General features: G+C 35.3%; 1 protein-coding gene across 3 annotated transcripts; it reads right to left on the reverse strand.

The window, feature by feature from the left end:
* Positions 1–5,077: 5,077 nt before the first annotated feature.
* On the reverse strand, positions 5,078–24,791 carry LOC131927513 (leukocyte elastase inhibitor). Of its 3 annotated transcripts, none has more exons than XM_059283202.1 (8): positions 24,665–24,791; positions 22,210–22,331; positions 20,485–20,560; positions 19,632–20,132; positions 19,376–19,537; positions 18,659–18,873; positions 17,942–18,040; positions 5,078–7,179 (listed from the first exon to the last, which is right to left on the reverse strand). In XM_059283202.1, exons 3-8 carry the CDS (start codon positions 20,519–20,521, stop codon positions 6,856–6,858), a joined length of 1,338 nt encoding a protein of 445 aa, XP_059139185.1. In that variant the 5' UTR covers positions 20,522–20,560; positions 22,210–22,331; positions 24,665–24,791; the 3' UTR covers positions 5,078–6,855. The 3 variants fall into 3 exon arrangements, with proteins under 3 accessions (XP_059139185.1, XP_059139186.1, XP_059139187.1); XM_059283203.1 differs by having other exon boundaries at positions 24,715–24,778; XM_059283204.1 differs by lacking the exon at positions 24,665–24,791 and adding an exon at positions 23,533–23,873.
* Positions 24,792–24,864: the final 73 nt, after the last annotated feature.

The raw sequence follows: 24,864 nt of genomic DNA on the forward strand, positions 1-24,864 counted from the left end.
GCTCGTTAAGGACCATAACCCCCCCCCTTCCTTCCCTCCCCCCTCCTCCCCCCACCTACGTTTAAAATCGTTGGCTCTGCTTGTAAACATTTAGAGTGAACACAGCTCACTAAAACCATGTAGGGGTGGGGAGGTAGGGAGAGCGTTTGCAGCTTGTTTTCTAACGGCTCGAAGAAGAGAATTATATATATAGATTTTCAAATGAGACTAATGCACTAAAAAAAAAAAAAAAAAAAAAAAAAAAAAAAAAGAATGGTTATATTTTGCAATGAAGTAAACTAAATTTCTCAGGATATAGATCATGTATATATATATATATATATATATATATATATATATATATATATATATATATATATATATATATATATATACATGATCTATATCCTGAGTAATTAATATATATATATATATATATATATATATATATATATATATATATATATATATATATATATATAGGGGGCCCTAGATTTTTCTTTGCGGGGGAGCCCTTGATTTCTAGTTCCGCCACTGGAGGAGGGACGACGGTTCTAAAACTAGAACAACCTTGTTTACAGCCAAGAGTAATGTCCCTTATGAAAACATTTAATAGTCTGTTAATTACAACAAGTATTGATTTTTTTTTGGTTCGACCTGTAGTTAATGGGTTTGACCACTGCTATAATGCGATCCTACATTATATACACAAAGACAACTTTGATGACTAATGTAATAGATTCGCAGACAGGGTGAATGTATTGAATGCCCAACAACAATAGGGATTTCTCTAATGATAGAAATAATGATTTTGTTATTAAATATTTAAAATAGGACTACCTTATTTTTAAAATTAAACAACTAATTAAAATCAAACTAATTAAAAACTTAAAAAATTAAAAATAAAAATTTAAAAACTTAAAAAAATAAAAAAATAAAAAAAAAATAAAAACAAAAATTAGAAAATTAAAAAATAAACTAAAATATTAAAAAGATTTTTTTTTTAATTTAAAAATTTAAAATAAAAATTTAATAGTTAAAAAAATCGCTAGACTTATAATGTGATTTAAGCAACAGATGTCCTGGCGTATTTTACTATATGTCATTGCGCCAGGTTGGCGTGGCGCAGGGGGAGTATTTTACTATGTGTCATTGTCCTTGCGGCCTGGCGTATTTTTCTGTCTATCCTTTGCTCATGCTCCTGTTCCTGCTCCGCTAAAAATGCTAACCAAAGGGGACCTGATATACTACTAACAGGCCAAGGCACATAGGGGCTTTTTTCCCTCTAAAAAAATTAAAATCTTTTTATTGGAACTTAAAAATTTGTTTTATATAAATAATTTAAAAAAAAAAAGGTTATAAGTTCCAAAAAGGCCCATAGTCCATTCCAACTGTATAGGCAGTATGATTCAGTGGGAGGGGGGAGGGGTCGAAGAGGGCCCATCAGTAAGAATAACATTACAGGTTTTGTCGTGCAACAATCTGCCCTGCCCGAAATTCCATCCTACTAAACATCAATGATAACAACTGAACGATTTTTTAAAATTTAAATAGCATTAACAACCATGGACAGTGTTTTCACAACAAGCGAAGTCAAACATTTATCAGTATTTTTCTACTAATTTTTACATTAATGACATTTCATTTGCTTAAACTAATTAAACTTTAATCAATACGACAGTACTAACACCACGAGCTTTTGGTTTTCATTCAATCGCCAAGAAATTTTAGAAAGTGGTTGATAATACTTCAGGCAGGGTTTTTATTCTAGACATTTTTCTGCAAATTTGCTTTAAAGAAACTCAGACTTTTAAGAAGGTTTCTGCCATTACATTTTTATTTTATTTCGGAGGGCGATCCCGGCAGCTATCTTTGCACCTGCGGTCCGTTGTTTGGGTCTCCGGCGCAGCGGGTCAGCGTTACTATTTGATCCAGTGGTCAAACTGCACAGGCGCATTAGCCGGCGGGCACCCCGGTGGTCGTGTAACCCTGTACTCGTTTTAATGAGCACCATAACCTAGGGATACGGAGTGTTACTAAAATTGATTACTAAATCGAACTAGGGGTATCCTCCAACGCTTCAGCATTAATAACAGTTGGTCGTCCCGAGTTACCAAGCGGCTACCTGAGTGGGCTCCCGGTCAAAAACCCAATGGACATAAACCCCCTGGACATAAACCCCCCGACATAAACCCCCTGGACAAAAACCCCCCGCGACATAAACCCCCTGGACAAAAACCCCCCGCGATATAAACCCCCTGGACAAAAACCCCCCGCGATATAAACCCCCTGGACAAAAACCCCCCAATTGAGGTTTATATAAGGAAAAACCAAAGATGATGAGAAACAAAATTAATATAAAAATACAAAACAAACATAAGAAAAAACTTTTATTTTTATTATAACTTTAAAAAGACATTGTGAGCGATGCCTCGCAAATACTCAATAATGGTGGACTCTTTAAAATTTTTAACAACAGTTAAAATTCGAGAGCTGCTATCAATATATTTTTTTTCTGTTTTGGTAAACAGTGACCTGAATTAATATGTGTACAATAAACTTGTTGGAGAGATTGTTCCTTTTTAATAAAGTCAATAAATTTCCAAATATTTGGAGGGCTACATCCCATATGCGACTGAAAACTTCTGTGCCAGCCTTCAACTGAGTTGTTTGTTTTTGGCATAAGGTCTTCTGCACGTGTGTGCATGTTCCACATGTCAAGTGGAAACATAGGTTGTCTTCGACCTCGACGTTGTGGTCTGCCAACATAGTAGTCCTCAAAGTAGTCTGCAATCGGCATTGCTTCTTGGGGGAAAATTTCCAATAATTTTTCAAAGGCATAACTCATGTGTTCAATGGGAACAAAGGCCAACGCATTATATATACCTCAGTCCGGGGGTTATTATCCGGGGGGTTTATATCGCGGGGGGTTTTTGTCCAGGGGGTTTATGTCGCGGGGGGTTTTTGTCCAGGGGGTTTATGTCGCGGGGGGTTTTTGTCCAGGGGGTTTATGTCGGGGGGTTTATGTCCAGGGGGTTTTTGTCCAGGGGGTTTTTGACCGGACACCACCTGAGTGGAAGGTATCCATTGATTGCGCATCCTGCAGAGCCAAGGGTACTACTTGATTCAACGGTGAAACTGCAACGGGGGCGGCTTTGGACACCCAGGCGTACGGTGGACACCAATTACACGAATATTCTATAAAATGGACACGGTAGGACTCTACGTTCGATGATTAAAGCGAACCAGGGGTTGCATCAGGCTACCTACGGTCGTGTAACCGGTCACTCACACGACGCCCCTGACACCTAGGCGGTCGCTGAAAAGTATTCAACCTCACTATTACGGAGGATGATTAACGTACACTTAATGCTTTCAAGCGCGTCTGAGCGGTAGTGTGAACGAACCCGCGTCACCGCAACAAGGATCCCAAAATAAAAATTAAAAATAGTGGTGGGGTAGTTTATATTTTAACTTTACAGTTTTAGAAAACAAGGTCACACAACTACAAATACGCAGTTGGTAACGCGTTGATGAAACCCTTTAAAATTGTTTTTCTCTCTGGTATGTATGACTAGACTGCAACAACGCGGGCGGGTACGCTAGTTAGTTTAAACACTCTTTAAAATTCCATGGTGATTGGGAAGGAGATTTGATGTCTGTGATGGAATATTTGAAACTCATTATGATAATGTTAATTTGTTAAGAAACAAATTACATATATATGCCCATTGTGTCAGTAGCTTGGCCATCCTAGGTATAGAACTTACTGAAGCAGCTAAAATAGATTTCAATTAACCCATTTTGCCAAAAAAGAAACCCCCAGATCTAAATTAATTATGAACCATTTAAAAAAAAATTGTGTTAGGTTAGTGGCATCACAAGGTTGGGTGTTCCCCTATGCGTTTACTCAATGTGTCACCACCCCATAGTTCATTTAAGAAGCTGCATTTGTTGGAGGGGTGTCAGCCCTATCACGCTTTTATTATTTTAGCTGGATACATCATAGTTTTGGCAGTAAATTCTGCAATAGTTTGTCATGGTGTCACGTCTAAATGTTGTAATCCGATGTGTACAGCACTTCTGCCCCCGCATTGTGACGCTACTGTGTTTGGTCACTTACAAAAATAACAAATTAACTATAAGCCTGTAACATTTTTACATAATAATATAGTACAAATATACAATCAGGACGTATAAATACACATACAAAATACTTGTATCATTTAAAACTATCCATCGTAAGTAGCCGTTGATCTCTTTGTATAACTCCCTATTGTAGCCTAATGGTTGATGAAGGGCCCAACTGATAATTTTTGCATAAGGGCCCAAAAATCCTAGCTACTTCACTGGCTGCAGGGCATAGTTCTGATCACATGTATCCCCTTGTATGCCGAGATCATTAAAGCAGATTATATTCAAACACTTATGACAGCACTAGAGAGGCTAAAAAATACCTGCAGCAGAATTGTGCTGCAGTGGATCCCGGGCCACTGCCAGATCCAGGGTAACGAGATCGCAGACCAGCTGGCAAAAATTGGGGGAAAGAAACCACAACCGGTAATTTCGCTACACCCAAAAGAAATAAAAAGAATAATTAAAAACAAACAAACGCAAATGTGGTCTGTCACACACCCTCACTACATTAAAGACGACGGCTATTACAATTTAACACGAAAACAACAATACATAATCTTTCGACTCAGAACAGGCCACAACAGACTAAATCAACACATGCACAAAAAACTGAAGGTTGGGTGTAGCGAAATGTGCCCTTGTGGCAAGGCCCCGGAAAACACGGAGCACGTACTCCAGGATTGTACTCTGTATAGCCCCAGCCCACCCCACTCAGGGAAAAATTATATGGGACACCTGACAAACTGGAAACCACAGTCCGGTTTGTCCACGAAGTTGGACTTGTTGTCTGAATCCTCCACCATATTCAAAAATTAAGAACGAAGAAGAAGAAGAAGAAGATTAAAGCAGATGAACTCTTCTTCATCTGCACCATGTGACTTAGACACGAACGGGAAAAGGACGAAATTTTGCTGTCAAGAGATTAAATTGAAATACATAATTAAAAAGACAACAAAAGAAGTGTGCATAGAAGAGTTTTATTGTAGCAGTAAATAAAAAGAGAGCTTTTTATTCAAATAAATAGCTACGATGTAGTGTTGCACCAATAAAAACCACTAAGAACAATATTAAATATATTAAAAGCTTTAATAATGAGCTAATACAGTTTTTAAAAACATTATATAATAAATCTATGATATTGATATGTAATAAAAATCAATTTTTCAAAAAGTAAAAAATAATCACAGATTAATATTATAAATCAGCTGAAAGTATCAACAGGTACATTTGACAGTAAAAAAAAAACCCATTGGTTTTACAATAAATAAATATAACTACACTTAATGAGCTTGAATTTTTAAAAATGTAAAAACATTTTCTGGTCATATTGTCACAGTCATCACACTTATAGGAAGTTTTTGCCTGATAGTTCATGAATTTTTGTTTTGTTAAAATTTGAAACTTTTATGTTTAAATGCAATGATATATTGAACATCGTTTTCTGGATGTCAAAAAAAAAAAAACAAAAAAAAAAAAAAAAAAAAAACAACATGGTAAGTGCCAGTGGCGGAACTAGAAAAAAAGGGCCACCCCGCAAAGAAAAATGCTGGGCCCCCTCCTATATATATATATATATATATATATATATATATATATATATATATATATATATATATATATATATATATACAAACACAGAATACAAACATTTCTGGCCTGATCGGGTTTTTAAAAAAAAAATCTTTTTTTTTTCAATTTAAACAAATTACAACATATTATGTGTGTTAGTGCATTAGTCTGCTTCGTATTTTTTTTTAGGTTTAGAACTAGTTTGCGGTAAATCTGCCTATCTACTACATTGTAGCCGGTCAAAAGAATATAAAATATGAAAGTGTAATGGTTTCTCGTGTTATGTTTATTTTTAAGTTATTTTTTTGTATTTATATTATTTCTTTTAAATATATTTCCTTTTTATGCTCTGTCATTTTTAGTATGTATTTTTCTTTTAAAATAATAAGTAAGAGAAGTAATTGCTTTTAAATTTGTTTAGTACACATATATTAAAAGGAGCTTATGAGCAACCCTTTTTAACTATTTAAAAAAAGGGAAATAAGCCACGGAAATGTTTTGAACGTTTGCCTATCTTTCACACTACAGCTCAGGCATATATATTTTTTTTACGCAACAGGATGTGTTAGCTACTGTATAACATCACTAATGCAGTAGATCTGTTTGTTATTTACAAAAGCTTTTACTGTCAAGAAAATTATTTTTTAAACTATAAAACATTTATTATGGTCGGCTATGGGCCCCTAAATGGCGTGGGCCCCCCGCATTGCGGGGTCTGGTGGCACTGTAGTTCCGCCCCTGGTAAGTGCAGGTATTATTGTTAGATATAATTCTAAATTCTAAAGTAATGCAAACCCAGTCTTAATGATGTTTTACAAAATGAAGTTAAATAGACAATAACCTAAACATTTTTTTAGCAAAACAAAATAGAATATGTGTTGTGATAAATATTTCTTAAACTGCCATGTTAATTTTAAAAATCTATTAAAAAACCCATTTTGAATTAATTAAAACAATTAAAAGAACATCACAAACTACATTTTAATCACATCAGCATTAGCTTCAATTAACAGTAATCTTCAATAGTCATTAGGATAATTTTATAATTACAACTGTAAATAGGTTAATTACATATAATTGCAGCACCAGTAAATCTTTTCTAAAATAAAGTTAAAAAATAATTTTAAATATTTGTAATGCTTAGATCTCTATATAAAAAAACGAATTTGTTTAAGATGACGGGTCAGCTATTTGACCCAAAAACAAAAGATTACCGTTGGCTCGATTATCCCTGATGACAAACAAAAATGGGTGGTCAACAGTGACCTCATGAGGTAGCATGGGCATGCAACGACTGTACATCATAATAACTGCAGTAGCAGCAGCCGCCTCCGTCCCTTCCTCATTGACCTTAACAAAAGCCTTGTGGATAACCTCAGATATATCCAGGTCATTCTCCTCTGATATGCCACTGAAATTGGCTTTTGAATCAATAAAAGCATGAGCCATGCCAAGTTTAGATAAGGGATCTTTTAGCAGGAAGCTGCTGGTCACCTGATTAAAAGAAAAAGTGTATGTGGTCAATTATTATGGGGAATCTCTGATGACATAATGGTTTTAAACAAACTGAAAATTTGAAAGTGTAATCATTAAAAAGTCTTAAGATTTTATTTTGCTGTCACTAGCTAAAATGTGTTTTTTAGAACACTAAAATTATTTTTTTATATACATTGCAACACGTAGGTTAGTAGTTTATTACTTAATAAGAATTGCATAGGAGCTAAAGTGCATATGATTTTGAATGATACATCAAATAAATAAACAAGCAAATAAAAATTGTTACAAAAATTGATAAAAATGGTCACCACAAATGTATTTAAAACTGATATTTAGCATCCTGATCACAATAAAAACAGATTTATAGAGTTTGCACTACTTAACAAAAATGCAAGATGTGGTTGAAATAAAATTGTAAATGAAAAGCAATAAGAATTTAACAAAAGCAAACAAAAAAATTACTACATGAGATGAAAATAAATATTAAAATAAAGTAACAATTGAAATAACTGGAACATTATAACTCGAATTTAAACATTTAAAATGAAGTTGCTCAAATTTATTTCCTTTTTAATGATTTTTAGTGATTAAAGAGATGTGACAAATCCCAAAAACAAAATGTTTAAATTTTTAATTTCAGGTATAAGAAACAAAAATGGGTGATCCACAATAATCTGAAGATTTGGGGATGCCTGACGTCTCATCCTGCTAGAGACTAGAGCTGTAGCTGCCGCTGCCTCTGTTCCCTCTTCTGTGACCTTAATGAAAGCCTTATGGACCACTTGGTCAAGGTACAGTCCAGCCCAGTCACTGGCTACTCCACTAAAATTTGCTGCCTGCTTGCTGAAAGTAGCTCCCATTCCCAGCTTTGATAACACGGACTTGAGGCAGAAAGTGGATGTCATCTGTTGACATGGCAACCGTACTTTGTACATTGTAAATGTTTTGTTATGTCACACTTTTAAAGAGCAGTGTATTACGAGCGCCACTCTAACATTCGCAGAGCTAGCGAACGTACGGATTCTTTTGGAATGGTTACTAGCGGATGACAACAACTAAAGAATATCGGACACAAAAACTCAACGTGGACTCGTACAAAACTTCTAGGGGAAAGACACGGAGAACTCTGTTACTAATAACAACTTTAATCCAAAATAACCTTTTAATATGAGTACAAGTATAAAATGTGACTATTTCTATACAAAATAATATTAGCGTACAAAATAAACCAAAACCCAACTTTCAAGTTGATGAAAAATCACTAGGTTACAAATATCACAGATGTAGCACAAGGAATTCAGCACAACTTATAGAAAAGCACTAAATCACAAATAATAGGGGGGGGGGAAAATGCTGCTTTAAACTGTAGAATACAATAATCACACACGCACTCTCTCCCGGGATGTCTGATAAGCGGCTGCCAGGAGCCTGTGCGTTTCGGGTTTTTATATTACCTCAGAACCAGGGAAGGTCACTCCCAAAGTCATAAGACTATTGGTTGGGAAATCGCCAAAGTTCAAAATAAACAATAGAGTCCTTTCATATGACGTCACGTCCGTTCGTGATAGCTAAGTCCGCCGCCACGGTGGTGTACACCAGACCAGTGGCGTAGCCAGGATCGTCTCAAGGGGGGGGGGGGGTTCCAATTTTTACCCGGGGACAAACTTTCGATTTGCACCCCCCCCCCTCAAACTTTCGATTTGCACCCCCCTCAAACTTTCGATTTGCACCCCCCCCCCCCCTCAAACTTTCGATTTGCACCCCCCCCCCCCTTTAAACTTTCGATTTGCACCCCCCGTCATACTTTTTATATATACCGAGGGGTCTATGGGGGGGTTATGACCCCCCCTAACCCCCCCCCCTGCCTACGCCACTGCACCAGACGTAAACACAATCAGCTATTCACCAGCGCTGGACGCGTTCACTGTATGTATAGAACCGCACCCGCGGAAAAGGAAAAATACGTTAAAAAACTTGAACTCTTAGGAATTGAAGATCCTTAAACTGTTATTGACAGTTTCGTAGATAATATAAATATGTGGCCAAAATTTCTAAATAAAAATACTGTTTGTAATACTGTTTGCGTTTAGAGTTTAAGTAGACGAATCTGATCAAATGCAGTTCTCGATACTTTGTTTCAGGTAAGGACAGTAAAATAATAAACTTCATTTTAATTATAAAAGATAACTATTAATAAAACAAATATGCTCGACCTTCACAAATACTAATAGTAAAAGACAAAGTCAAAAGTAATAATAAGAATAATAAGATCTAATAGTAGGCCTAATAATAGTGTTTTAATATCTAGATCTAGAATCTAGCTCTAAACATGGTGTAAACAAAATTCGGACCATAGATCTAGATTCTGGATTTAGGGTGACTGGCTCCGCTGGGTAGACATAGAATCTAGAATCTACTTCTTTACTTAAATTTAATTACAAAATTTAGATCTACATTCGATTCCAAATACACCCATAATAAATCAAAAGTAGTCATAGTAGGCCTAATAAAGCATTTAATTGTCTCTAAGATCTAAAATCTCGCTCTACAATCTAATCATTTTTTTAGCAAACGAAATTTTCTGAAATTGAAATAGATTGTATGACTAGACTTAGATCTAGAATCTGCTACTTAAATTAAATTTTAAAGTTTTTATACGAGAATGTAATTGATATTATTGTAGTAGAAGGCTCTAATAAATTACTAAGGCCTACCTACTTTGTGTCTTTTTACAGCAATATGTATCTGATACTGGTCTGAGTTTATTAAATTAAACTGCATATCTAGTAATTAGTCTACTAAGTTTATGTAGCCTAGTAGTAGAATCTAGCTAGATCATACCAGCCAACGACAAATAACCACATTATTATTATTTGGTTAATGATTAGGCTAATTTGTTTTAATCTACTGTTTATAAAAGAAACAAATCAAGCTAGAAACATTATAAGACTGAGATGGTTTAGAATAATAACAATGGACCCAGTCTACAATTGATACAACTGCAGGTCTACATAGGGCCTACAGTCTAGTAGTTAACAGTAGGCACCTAGTGTGTAGCTAGTATACTAGTGTGTAGCTGTCCAGAGTTAAGATTCTTAATGCCTTAATGCTTTCCCCTGATAAGCTCTGTGTGCTATAAATGACATAACATGACATCGAGGTGAGAAATGTTGAGGGGAGAGCAGTGGGACTTTCCACTTTGTTCTCCCTGTTGGGCCCTGAGGGTATCACGGAGGTGAGAAATTTTCAGGGGAGGGCAGTGGTACTGACTCCTCTTTGGTTTTATTGTGGGCTAGAAAGTGTGTGGGCTGGCCATCATGAGGGTTGAACATCAGTATTAATGAGTCTGATCACTTCCGTGCTGGATTATAAGGGTCTTAAATTGTATAACATGCTACCCAGATTGGCTGAGATCTAAGAACAGCAGTGGTTATTACCCATGAATTATATTAGCCGTTGTAGTGTGGGTTTTGTAGGAGTTAAGTGGTCTCACGTTTGCTACAGTAGTGTGGTTGTCTAGATCTATTGCTACTAAATCTTGTACTTAACAGAGAATCTAGAATCTACATTAACTAGATCTAGATAACCTATAATATATTACTGAATTTGATCAGATTCGTCTACTTAAACTCTAAACGCAAACAGTATTACTAACATTATTTTTATTTAGAAATTTCGGCCACATATTTATATTATCCACGAAACTGTCAATAACAGTATAAGGATCTTCAATTCCTAAGAGTTCAAGTTTTTTAACGTATTTTTCCTTTTCCACGGGTGCGGTTCTTTACATACAGTGAACGCATCCAGCACTGGTGAACAGCTGATTGTGTTTACGTCTGGTGTACACCACCGTGGCGGCGGACGTAGGTATCACGTGATTTAGGTCACGTGTTTGCAAGGACTCTACTAAAATTTATTGCAAAATTTCACCACACAACGTGACGGAAAAATACTGGTGATTGCACCACAGATCACCCAAGGTCGATTACATAAATGAAAAACTAAATAATAAAAAAATAAGACCTAAGTAGGTCACAAGTGTTATGATATGTTTTAAGTTGATGATGAGAAATAATTGTTTGGGTACTTTGGACTGCTGATTTCTACATAACAGTTATCCTTAGTGAAAGCCGGGCACTTATTTTTAGTGCCAATCATGGGAATTATTTTCAGGATTAAAATTTTTTTAAAAATTTTGTTCAAAATAATAATAACTTTACAAGCTTTTAAGCTTTTCTCATAACAATATTTTAAACAAGAACTAACACCAAAACCATATTACTAGTATACATCATGAATACATTAAGTTAATGTATGCCCAACCATATTACAATTAATCTTATCTTTTAATTAAATCTATAAATATCATTAAATTGTACCTTTAAAAAAAAAATGTACATCTAATTAATTTAACTACAATGTTATTTGATAAGAATATATTAACTTTTAAGAAACAAACTACAGTATATTCTATCCTGATTTAAAAAAAAGATTAGCTGGAAGAAATATTCAATAATGATATACAAAATCTTAGGTTTGAATCGGAGTCTAAGTTAATTTTTTTTTAAAAAATGGGGTTGTCTATAAAAGGCGACAAACTCGATTCCTATTAATGTGATGATGTGTGATGAGAGGGAGGGGTGTTCAGAAAGCGTGTCTCACACTTTTGCATTTGTAGAGTAATGTTTGAAACTGAATTTTAGCAGTTATTTTGCATTTCAAATATTGTAAATTGAAATAAAGAATCGATTCATATATACATTGTTAATACTTTATAAAGAAATGAGCGTGCCCGTCCCCACGCGCTGCCGGGGGTTAAAAGACAGTCCCAATATAGCCCCGGGCAAATAGCACCTAGCCGGGGCGCGGTCGGACGAGCCTGATTCAGTTAAGTGAACGACTATAATACTTCTTATCCATATTCTATTACACTCTTTCAAACGGATGTATGCACCATAGCGCTACCTTGATAGCCTGGGGCGCAAAATTGCACCCTGCCGGGGCGCCAACCCTGCGAAATCGAGCAAAAAATGAAATTCAAAGTTTTTGCAAATCTCTACGTTTTACACCTCCCTGAGTCGGAAAAACATAGTTTTCGCAATCATGTCCGTATGTCTGTGTGTTGGTGTGTATGTGTGTGTCCTTTAACACGATAACTTCAGTACCGTTACAGCTAGGTTGATGAAATTTCATATATAAGTATTATATCAAATTTGTAGATCCATATCAAGTTTTCAGCGACTTCCGATAACCGGAAGTGGAACCTTTTCTACTTTCAAATTTTCAAAAGCCTATAACTTGAGTACTATTGCACATAGATGAATGAAATTTCACCAGTAAGTAAAAAATCTAATTCTCTGCCTTCTGTAAAAATTTTGAGTAATTTCTGTTAACCGAAAGTAGTAATTTACGCTATTTCCGATTTATCAAAAAACGCAAGTGAATTTATAAGGTACTAATAAAATTCCGCAATATTATACATACATGTTTTTTTCGTTCACTTGGTGTTTAAAAGTTTAAGTAATTAAAAATGAATTTAAAATCATGTCTATATCGTGATGTGCCATTTCGAATAGTGTTATTTACGAATATTTGAGAAAGTTTAGGGGAGACCACTCCCGGATTATTTTAACCTTGTTGCAAACATAATTTATTTTGCCTAGCTAGAGTCTTACAAAGTATTTACATTTTTAAAAAAATTTCTATAAGTTGGTTACGTGTTTTCATGCAATAAAACAAGTTTTAAAAAGTGAATTAAGAATCTATCACTCACAATATCAAAGTGGAAAGAAACTGTAATGGATTGGAAACACTGACGAGAAGCCGCGTTGGTTGTTAACTAGTCTTTATTTCAGCCATGATGGAAAGAGGAAGAGGGCGGAAGAGGAAGAACAATATATATAAGGGACATCACTCATAACAACATTATAAATATAACTAATACAAGAAGAGTGAGTTCCCTTGACCTCACAATTATCTCAATATATTACATCCCTTTACCCTTAGAACACAACAACACATCTCTCAATAGAACAATTGATAGTATCCTAAAATCACCAATTATATTGTAACATGAACATTATGGTAGATTACATCCTTACAAACAATGCACAATATGTTACAACATAATTAAAATACAAAACAATGATGTCAAAGTCCTTTTGACCTTTAAAATCATAGGTCTAACTTATTTGGGACTTTGATTGTCCTGCTTGACCTTCTCAGTGGCTTTTGATTTGGTGACTCAAGATTCTGACCATATGGATTCTCTATCTCAGGAGGTCTAGGATCTAAATCATTAATTCCAGAATTTACATTTTCTGACTCTAGACAACTTGGTTCACTCATATCAACAGAACTTGGTTGTGGAACAAACTGAGTTGGTGTGAACTGTTCAGATTTGGTGGGATTGACAGATTCACACTTATTATCTGCACAAGTTATTTTTAACTGGTCTGCATGTCTACGGACAATAAGTCCATCATTTGTTTTTACTTTATAAGACACAGGTCCTGTACATTGAACAATTTGACCTGGCATCCATTTTTCCCTTCTCCCATAATTTCTCAGATACACATTCTCATTTACACCAAATTCTCTTTCAATGGATGTTTTGACATGATTTAATGGAACTATTTTTGAATTGGAATCTGAAAGTATTATGCTGTTATTCAGATCCTTAACTGACATAGATTTCTTTGATTGATCAATTTCCTCATGTAATCTGATAGTGCTTTTTGGTAACCAAAAATACTGTTTAAAAGTACTATCCTGGACCATATCAATTTGCAACTTTGATCCAGTATTTGAAGTGGGTGTATTAAATGGCAAAAATCTTTTTTCTTTTGATGTTACCCTTTTAGTTTCTGTAAGTGCTAATGATGTTAGCAAAGTTGTTTGATGATCACATTCCTTCTTACTAATGTATTCTCTTTTAAAAGCATTAGAAATTGTCATATCACCATAATCATTTATTAAGTTACAAATACTTTGTTTAGGTAACTCTGACTGATAATGGACTGCATCTTCTCCATCTTTTAGACTTAATTCTGTTTTTCTTATTTTATATGGCTTTAAGTCCTCATTCACTGACTCTTCAGGCCAACCATTTTTACAGTAATCATAAACTTTTATTAAGCACTCATCTTTTTGTGTTTCTCTTTTAATATCATTCACATTTATATTGGAGTTATCCATGATGGTGAAGAGAACAAATACATCTTCTGGTACATAACTAAGGCTTTGGTTTTTTAAAGGTAATCTACTAAGACTATCTGCACTATTCTCAGATCCAGGTTTGTATTTCAATTCATAATTGTATGCAGTTAGTGTGATAGCCCATCTTTGAATTCTTGGTGAGGCATGCTCAGGTAGGGGTTTGTTTTCTCCAAATAAACCTAGCAATGGCTTATGATCTGTAAAGATGGTGAATTCTTTACCAAACAGAAACTTGTGAAATTTCTTAACACCAAAAATGATGCCTAAGCCTTCCCTATCTAACTGAGAATAATTGTTCTCAGCCTGGTTCAAAGATCTACTGGCAAAAGCAATGGGTCTGTCACCCTTTTTATCTATGTGGGATAAGACTGCTCCTACACCATCAGGTGAAGCATCACATGTTAATATAAGTCTTTTCCCTGGGTCATAGTGGGTTAGTAAGGTGTCAGAAGACAAAGCTTCTTTTGCTGTATTAAAAGCAGCATCTTGATGTTTACCCCAGTGCGAAGTTGCATTTTTCTGCAGCAGCTTGTACAGTGGTGATAGTTTACCAGACAGATTCCCTATGAACTTTGCATAGTAATTTATCAAGCCCAAAAAAGCTCTTAGTTGTTGGGTATTTTCAGGTTTGGGTGCTTCTTTAATGGCTTTTGTTTTCTCAGGTTGAGGTCTGAGACCTTGCTTGCTTAATATATAACCAAGAAAACTAATTTCTGTCAGCATGAATTGACATTTATCTTTGTTTATCTTTAAACCTTTTTCACCAACTATTTTCAAGACTTTATCTAGTGTTTTAAGATGTTCAGTGTCATTCTTACCAGTTATGTACACATTGTCAAAGTAAACACAAACATTTGGAATATCCTTAAAAATACTGTCCATGACAGCTTGGAAAATTCCAGGGCTGGATGATATACCAAAACATAGTCTTTCATATTGGTAGAGTCCTTTATGTGTGTTTATTGTCGTATAGACTTTTGAATCTGGATGCAGTTCTAGTTGAGTGTAAGCATGACTAAAGACTCTGTCGGTGAATTTGTCTCCTGCCAAATTCAAAGAAATTTCCTCAATGTTAGGAATAGGGTACCTATTTAGCTCTATTTGCTTATTCAGTGTGGCTTTATAGTCTCCACAAATTCTTACAGAACCATCCTTCTTTAACACTGGCACAATGGGCGTTGCCCAATCGGAATAGTCTACCTTCTTTATGATGCCATTAGATTCCAATCTACTTAGCTCATTTTCAATTTTATCCCTCATTGCATAAGGTGGAACTCTAGCTTTGCAGTATCTTGGATTTGTGTCTTTAATGCTTATCTTCACTGTTCTATCATTTAGTAATCCTGAATTACCAAAAACACTTTCAATTTCAGATATAACTTTATCTATTGAAGTAAAACTAGATTCTCTTGCTTTGATCACTGAAAATATACTCTCCCAATTTAACTTAAGATCAACTAACCAGTTCCTACCTAGTAATGGTGGTCCGTTTCCTTCAACCACAAAAAGAGGAAGTTTAACACTTTGACCATTATAACTTACATGAACCATACACTCTCCTATTACCGGAACATTGTCACCAGTGTATGTTGTTAGACACTTGTGACATGGTTGTAGAGGCACTGATCCTCCTGTGACAGCGTCAAAGTCCTTCTTTGTGATGACTGTTAGAGATACTCCAGTGTCAAGTTGGAAGCTGATGCTCTTACCGTTGATATTAACTAGTACATTGATGGGAGCATGACTTATTGATTTCACAGAGAACAGGTTGAAATCCGGCTGCGAATCAGTTTGAGCATTTTCACAGGTAGAGTGGTTCATCGGTTGGGTTAGGTAGTCTTGGTGAGAGTTAACATAGTGCTGCCTTTGGTTGCGGTACTGTCTTGACTGGCTAGATTTAGCAACAGACGAAGACTTTGCAAAGCAGGCCTTGGCAATGTGACCTTGCTTACTGCACTTATAACAAGTTGCTAACTTGAACTTGCATCGATGAGATGCATGGGGACCTTTGCATCGATGACATTTTTGATAATTATTACTAGATTTAGATCTAGGATTTGAACGTGCAGGCTGTTTAGCATAAGTTGAAATGCTCTGATGGGGTTGGTTTTTATTGACTAACCTGCTGTTTACTGCATGGATCTCTGAAGGTGCTAGAGATCTCGCCGCATCAGATGACTGCTGGAATGAAGTTGCAAGTTGTATTGCTTTTTCTAATGTTAGATCTGACTCGAGCAGCAACTTTCTTTGAACATCAGGGCTGTTTACACCTGTCACAAACTTTTCACATAGTCTGTCAGACAGCGTGTCTCCGAATTCACAAAATCTACTTAGATGACGTAAAGCAGCAACATATTCTGATATTGACTCGTTTGGTTGACGAGTCCTACCGTCAAATCTAGCTCTACACAGAAACTTTGATGGTTCAGGCGCATGATGGTCTGTTAGCAGTTTGCTCAGCTCGTTAAAGCTCTTGGTAGTTAGACTAGCTGGTGCGCATAAGTCCTTTAATAGCCTAAATTGTTGAGGCCCTATGACTGTTAACAAAACAGCTCTCTTTTTGGCTTCTATCGTCACGTCGTTAGCTTCAAGGTAAAAGCTTAACCTATCTAGATAATAATGTATGATTTGGCCATACAGCGCCATTATTCTAGAAATACTTAGCCAATATGCTCTAGCAAGCTCCTTTTTAAGTAAGCATATGCTCTTTCTAGTGGATTATTTATCCTCGTCGCCAGATGTAATGGATTGGAAACACTGACGAGAAGCCGCGTTGGTTGTTAACTAGTCTTTATTTCAGCCATGATGGAAAGAGGAAGAGGGCGGAAGAGGAAGAACAATATATATAAGGGACATCACTCATAACAACATTATAAATATAACTAATACAAGAAGAGTGAGTTCCCTTGACCTCACAATTATCTCAATATATTACAGAAACGATCTCCCGTACAGAGCAACTGACAAGATCTACTAGTTATTATCTACTAGTAATTGTCAAAAGTAATTAAAAATTTATTTTAAATGTATTAAGAGTTGATCTTACATCTTACTTTTGATTTATTTAGTCATTAAGCTAAACATACAAAACAATATTAAAAATATAGCCATTATCAAAATCAAGCTTGCGATTTTGTATGCTATTGGTGTTAGGATAAGATAAATGTACACAATTTTAACTATTCAATTTACAGTTGGTTAGAGAATAAAAGGCTATAGAAAACAATTCTGTAAATACAGTTATGGATTATATTTTGACTAAACCCGTTCAGAAAAACGATTTGAGCAGGTCTTTGTTAATCATGTGGAAGTTTTTAAAAACCCAGATTTTTTTCCATGTCTCCTTGCAATACTTTATATCCTTCTCATAGAAATCCAGTGTAGCAAAATTGGACACTCTTGAGTGTTCAATAGTGAACATGTCTAGTGCTAAGGTTTTGTTTTTTGTAGAAAACACTGCCGGTACTATTTTAAATGACGTTCACGACAAAGTGGTTTACTTATAAACAAATTCTTAGATATTATACTAATTACTTACCTCAAATTTAGGGAATGAGAAACTGACTTCCTCTCCTGGTCCTCTGACTTGGCTAAGCAGGTCCTCCAATTTCTCAGATGTCAAACTATTCACAAGTGTCTAGAAAAAAAATAAAAAAAATCAATGTCCATGTAGTGTTTAAATCTAACATGAGTTTTGTAACTCTTATGCTTCAAGTAGTGCATCTTGCACCAACCTCAGGAATCTAGACAGACTTGAATATTGGACTTGTTTGATGTAGGAGTATGTCTCACTTTTTGTGATCACGTGAAATGTTAAGTTGAGGGTGTGGGTAAAATTCTGTGACATCATTGATTGGTAATCATTATACTATGGTCTCTATTTACATAACATTTACATACGTAATTAAAGCTTCTGCTCTCATGATATTGATTTAAAAAATATCAGTGTATATATCTAAACAAAGCTGGTAATTTGTAACTGTACACATAATGGTTTTAAATAAAATATTGCCTCTATTATTTTGGAACATTTGTCAATAAAAAATGTTGGATTTCCTATTTTTTCCTGAATGTGTGAAAGCATCTAGATCTAGTTTTATAAGATTTAAATAGACCTTAATGTAAATATTTTTTTTAATAATGTACAAATGGAATGATTAGCTAACAGTTTTTACTTTAGTATCTGGTCAAACATTGATATACTACAATTTAATTTTAATTTCAAGTCAATCAAAACAATTGTTGCAAGTTTTACCTGAAGGCCAAAATCTTCATCAGGAAGAATAATAACCATTCCTAGTTCTCTCCCCTTGTATGGAATCTCAAGAGCAGTGCACTTAAGTTCCTCATCTACAATGTAGGGGAAGTTATGAGTCATTGTCATCATGGGCACATCTTTGGTCTGTCCTGGGGCTACTTTAAATGGCTTGGGTTTGGTGTTCTCTACTTCAAACTGCTTGTCCCAGTTGCCTATATTAGATAACAAAAATAGAAACTTTTTTCATTTAAAAATGCATTAACAAACACAAAAATAATAAACACACACTGAAGGAAAAGTGTGAAGAATATCTGGTGATAAAAGTTTTATTGCTTAAAAGGGATACTGTTTTAGTCCACTCTGTTCTAACAGATATTAAACAATCAGACATCAGTTAGGGAATAAATAAGTTTGGGACACAACACTAGACATACAAAATTGAAAAGATCAAACAGTGGGAACTATTGACCAAAACTTAATAATGCAATGCAACCCATGTATTTTAAACATTTTAACATTATATGCCCAGCGGACTCTGCTTTCCCTAACGTGAGTCAGGTACCCATCAGAAACAGGTGGACTCTAATATATCCTAAGGTCTAGAGCATATTTGTTATCAGTTGTGCACTATACCATCCAACCAAGCAGTCCCATACACAACAACAAACAAGGTTATCGTAATTTTTGCAAGATATTCACAAATCAATGATGTACCTTTAAAGTAAATAGCATTAACAAGCACCATGCGAGTGAGTGCACCCAGAACACCAGCCGTCAGCAAGTCGTTGATTTTATTTTTGGTTTGTTCTGAGACCCAGCTGTTGATCTGAAGTCTTTCATTTTCAGCATCACTCACAAAATTTGAAATCACTGTCTCTGTGGGAATAACACCAAAATTAGTTAAGTAGATTCTAAAAATACACATCAAAACGTAACTAAAAGCTTAAGACCTTAAGTAAAAACAACACACCTGCGAGGTAACACTTCTTTGTTTTGTTTTTGAACTCGTCTAAAACTGCATAGCTTTTTTCTATGTAGATCCTATTGGCAGTTGACAGCTGGTATTGATCGTTTGGTGTCTGTAGCTGTGTGACGTAAGCCTGAAACTGCTCATGGAGTTTAGTCTCGTCATCTGTCTCCCAGCGCAAGGCTTTAGCCATTCCTTGAGCTGTTTCCTCGCGAGCTCCTAAATGGGTCATGGCCAGAGCAACAGAAATGCTAAAAGGTGAAACAAACGTGTTTTCTTTCTGGTTTCCATCGTAGAGAATCTTGAAGAGATCCAAAGCAAATTTGTTGTTGGCAGCTGTCACAAGAGGTACGTCGATGGTGTCAGTGGTAGGTGTGACAAGTGACGCGTCTAACATCTTTTTGGCAGCTGTCACTAGAGGTACGTCGATGGTCGTTGTCACAACTGGCTCGACGCTCGTCTTGTTGGCAGTTTTCACAAATGGCTCGTCTACAGTCTTGTGAGCTAAAATACATTATATTTATATAAAGAGTTATTACTCATTTGTTTTCGCACAAATATATTGTATAGCCATAAAAATAACTCTTTTAACAGGCGTTTACTATGTAACTATTTGGGACTGAAGTCAAATTTTGTAACAATTTTGCTTCACTTCATTTTCAATGAGAACATTTGGGGAAAATTTTATTTTTAGATTTTTTTATGAATACGAAAAGGATAAAATTCGTCCAATCTATTGTAAAGTCGATTGGAACCTACACATCTAAGTCTCAAAAACCACATCTGTTTTAATAACACCATGCGATTTTAAAAATAATTAAAAGGCCCTTAATACTATGGGAGCCATTCATTCTACCTGATTGTTTAGAGGGCCCAGATAAAATACTTCCCATTTTTGTTAACGTTTCCAACTGTAATTCCCTGGTTAAAACCTGCAGGAAATTAAAAATAAATGAGAGAATAAATGTTTTGTTCAGAATTATTATAATTATGTCTGTGTAGTCTGTGGTTGTTTTTTGGCTCAACCAGTTCAATATTCAAATATTAATGCTATAGGTAACCTGGAAGTCAAATACCAGAATCAAACACATCAAGCCAACCAGCTTTTTTTTTTTAAAAAAAATCTATCAAATAAATCATATCGTTTGTCTATCATACAGAATAAAGGTGTATTGTCCTAGGTGTCAAATGGCGATTTTCAACCGTCCAGCTTCCGAGCATCGGATTTATTTTTTTTAATAACATCATATCTAATGAGAAATGCATAGATTTAGGTGTGAGCGGGTGAATGGATTTTTTATTTTGTATTAATTTATTTTGTGCGAATCTGTGAGTGCATGGTGGTCCAATGGGGAACGGCCACGGGGTTCCCCCTTCCGCCCGAAGCGGTCAGTATAAATTGACCGCTCGGATGATTTTCTTTCTTTTGACCTGAGGCAAGATCTAGACAGGGTCGGTTTCTGTGTGGGCGCGTGGCGCACCTCACGCGTGGAGTGAGGTTGCTTGTGCAACTTGGCTGGGTGTTTTGTTTGGTGTAAAAAGTTTGTTGTGTACGTATTTTCTACGTAATGTATTGTACGTAACGTATTGTACGTAGTGGTTTTACGTAGTGTTTTGTTTGGTGTGGACTTTTGGATGTCGAGAATGGATGAAGGGAGGTTTCTGTGTGTCAGGGCCTGGACCATCCTAGACATCATAAGTCGGTGCAGCACCATCAAATAGTCGAACGTAGTGTTTTGTTTGGTTTTGTTTGGTTTTGTTTTGTCTGTTTTGTGTCAGTAGTTTTTATCTATTCTTTTTTTGTGATTTTTCATTGGTTCCATATTTTTGGTAAATAAATTTTATTAATTGTTAAAGTTTTTGTCTTATTTTAGTAGTTTTTTATTTAAGGATAAGATATACCACCGTGGGTTTCACCACGGTTGCACTGACCCGGACAGTTAGATAGATTTAAGTATCCCCCCCTAGCAGGGCTTACATAGGTTTGGACTAGTGGAAGAGCACTTTATTATATATAAATAATTTAGATTTATTCTTAATAACTTTGTATATAAAGATGACTGGTTTTGACAATGACACAACATTTTACTATTTATAAAACAATTTATATTTATTTTTAAATTAGGACATGGGTGAGCCTGGAATCTTTATTTTTCCCTAAAAAAATTTTATGATCTATTCAGTGGACAGAAAATTAATATAAATTGTGGATAAACTTCTTACATGTAGTTTGGTTAATAATAGATTTGCTGTAAATATGTTTAACGATTTATCTAATTTATTTTTTTATTTTGGTAACTATGCTTTTTACTAGAAAACGTGTGTGTCATATGCAATAAAACGAGTAGTGGATAACACAAATTGTTATTAAAATTCTCCATTTTTGTACCATAAAATGATTAGGATTTAGGATTCTGTATAAACTACTCCCGTGTAGGAGAATTCAATTTCTCTATATCTCCACTTACTCATGCATTGCTAGTTGATATTTTTCTTGGGTGTTAAATAATCTAAACTTGGTGTCTAAGCTGTAAAAGTGTACTAACGTTCCTAGTCCAGCAGACAAATTAGTTAAAATTACCTCAGTACTTCAGTGGTTGGTTGTCTTGGTCCACAGCCCACTTGTATTTCAAAGACATAGATTTTCCAGTTCTTTAATGAGATTTAATTTCCGCTCCATTGATCCGCTGATTAACCAGGAAGCTTTATTTTGTTTATGAAATATGAGAAATGGGTCTTAAAGGTCGTACATATTATTTAAATACAAAGTGCTGTGATGTTATTATCATTTTGTTAATGCTTTCCCCTGATAAGCCATGTGTGCTGTAAATGACATAACATGACATCGAGGTGAGAAATGTTGAGGGGAGGGCAGTGGTACTGACTCCTCTTTGGTTTTATTGTGGGCTAGAAAAAGGCGGGGGCTGGCCATCATGAGGGTTGAACATCAGTATTAATGTGTCTGATCACTTCCCTGCTGGATTATAAGGGTCTTAAATTGTATAACATGCTACCCAGATTGGGTGAGATCTAAGAACAGCAGTGGTTATTACCCATGAATTATATAAGCCGTTGTAGTGTGGGTTTTGTAGGAGTTAAGTGGTCTCACGTTTGCTACAGTAGTGTGGTTGTACTAGATCTATTGCTACTAAATCTTGTACTTAACAGATAATCTAGAATCTACATTAACTAGATCTAGATAACCTATAATATATTACTGGATTTGATCAGATTCGTCTACTTAAACTCTAAACGCAAACAGTATTACTAACAGTATTTTTATTTTGAAATTTCGGCCACGAAACTGTCAATAACAGTATAAGGATCTTCAATTCCTAAGAGTTCAAGTTTTTTAACGTATTATTCCTTTTCCGCGAGTGCGGTTCTTTACATACAGTGAACGCGTCCAGCGCTGGTGAACAGCTGATTGTGTTTACGTCTGGTGTACACCACCGTAGCGGCGGACGTAGGTATCACGTGATTTAGGTCACGTCTTTGCAAGGACTCTATTGAGTCAATTTGTTATCTCCTATGTCTTAGCAAGGTACTCTCCAGACCAGAGGCATAACGACCCCTCCCGGCGCCCGGGGACAAACTTTCGATTTGCACCCCCCTCGAACTTTTCATTTGCACCCCCCTTCAAACTTTCGATTTGCACCCCCCCCCCCCCGTCGAATTTTTCATTTGCATCCCCCCCCCTCAAACTTTCAATTTGGCGCCCCACCTAAGGTCGGCGCCCGGGGACATATCTCCCCCCCCCGCCCCCCCCCCCTCGCTACGCCTCTGCTCCAGACTGGTCTTATAGCTTCAATGACTTCTGTTAGAAGGTAATGATGTGCTCCAAATGTGTATTGATGTTTTTACTTTATGTAAGTCCATTATACAGCAAAAAACTAATTCTGACCTTTCCGCGTCTCAACTTTGCATCACAAATGCAGTTCATCTGTTCACAATATTTAAAAAAAAAATGAGAGGATAAGCTTAGAAGCAACCAGATTATCGGTTTCATTTTGTATTATTACAATTAAATATGCATTAACTAGCTAGCCCCTTTCTTTCATTTCTAAGAAACAATTACATCAATGACACACAAGTGCGATGAAATAGTTTCTCAGAGAATCGCTATATAGATCTATACTTTATTTTCATATTTTCTAAATAATTTTCTAGATGGTTGACTTTAATTTAATATTTAGTTTTGTTTTATTCAGAATCTCCATTGAGAAGTACTTTTCCTATGTATCCTTCTATTTAGTAGAATCTTGAGTCTGCATCAATGTATATTAGATTCTATATTTTTTTGTTTTGACTTTGTGGGTGTGTCCACCTGGTTACCAAATGTAAACAAACTTTTTAATGTATTTTAAAACTATTAGCAAACTAGTCTGTTTAAGTTACATAAACATAATCTAGGGTAATCTATCGCTTTAGGTACATAAAGTCGGCAGCGGCTAGTAATGTACGAAAAAGTTACCTCATTGTCAAGGCTTTAATAGAAGTATATTATGAAATATTTGTGTCAAATGTTATAGATAACTGAATAATAAACCAAAATCAATGGCTAAATATATCAATATAGGCCAGAAATTAATTTTAAACAGCAGTGTTTGAGAGCAAGATTTGCTATATAAACAGCAGCCATTTGTAAAATAGAGTGGCTTCCCCTGAATCTTCCGCTATAAGTTTAACAAAATAAAACTTAAACAAGATGGCTGCTATAGTAAATGAGCATGGTTGCATCTGATGAAAACATCGCTAGTCTTCATGTATTACTGATAAGTTTTAATTGAATTGTTTAAAAACAGGTACATAAATGAAACAAGAAAACATTTTTGTATTTTTCAAAACATAAATCCTCCTCAAAATGTGAAATAATTATTAAAATTTAAGGAGTCACCAGTTTTTACATTACTAGTCTCACGGGCGATTTTACGTACCTAAAACGATAGATTACCTCTAGATTAGATAATGTCTTTTTCTACAGTTTCACTAGCTGTATATTGCATATTACAATCTTTTATACTTGGAATACTCACTTTCTGTACTAGTTACTAGATCTAGGTTTAATTTTAGAAATTTTTAATACCTCAAACAGTGACGACAGGCAATAAGTAATAAGCCAAAAATTGAGTGAAATGAGTCATTATTCTAAGTACTAGTAAGTAGGCCTAAGTACAATAATATCTAGATCTAATAGGAAAGTACCTTGAAATCGGGAGAAGCTAATTATTCTATA

This window comes from Physella acuta, unplaced genomic scaffold (assembly GCF_028476545.2).
Source record: "Physella acuta isolate Inbredline_101_S28 unplaced genomic scaffold, ASM2847654v3 ptg001413l, whole genome shotgun sequence".
Taxonomy (NCBI): domain Eukaryota; kingdom Metazoa; phylum Mollusca; class Gastropoda; family Physidae; genus Physella; species Physella acuta.

What these genes read in the sequence shown, in the direction of transcription:
- LOC131927513 (XM_059283202.1), bottom strand. Translation starts at nt 20,521, where the DNA reads ATGGGAAGTATTTTATCTGGGCCCTCTAAACAATCAG. An exon ending in TGGGCCCTCTAAACAATCAG is followed by an intron (nt 20,133 to 20,484) that starts GTAGAATGAATG and finishes AATGTATTTTAG; the next exon opens with CTCACAAGACTGTAGACGAG. An exon ending in TCTCATTCCCTAAATTTGAG is followed by an intron (nt 7,180 to 17,941) that starts GTAAGTAATTAG and finishes TCTTTTAATCAG; the next exon opens with GTGACCAGCAGCTTCCTGCT.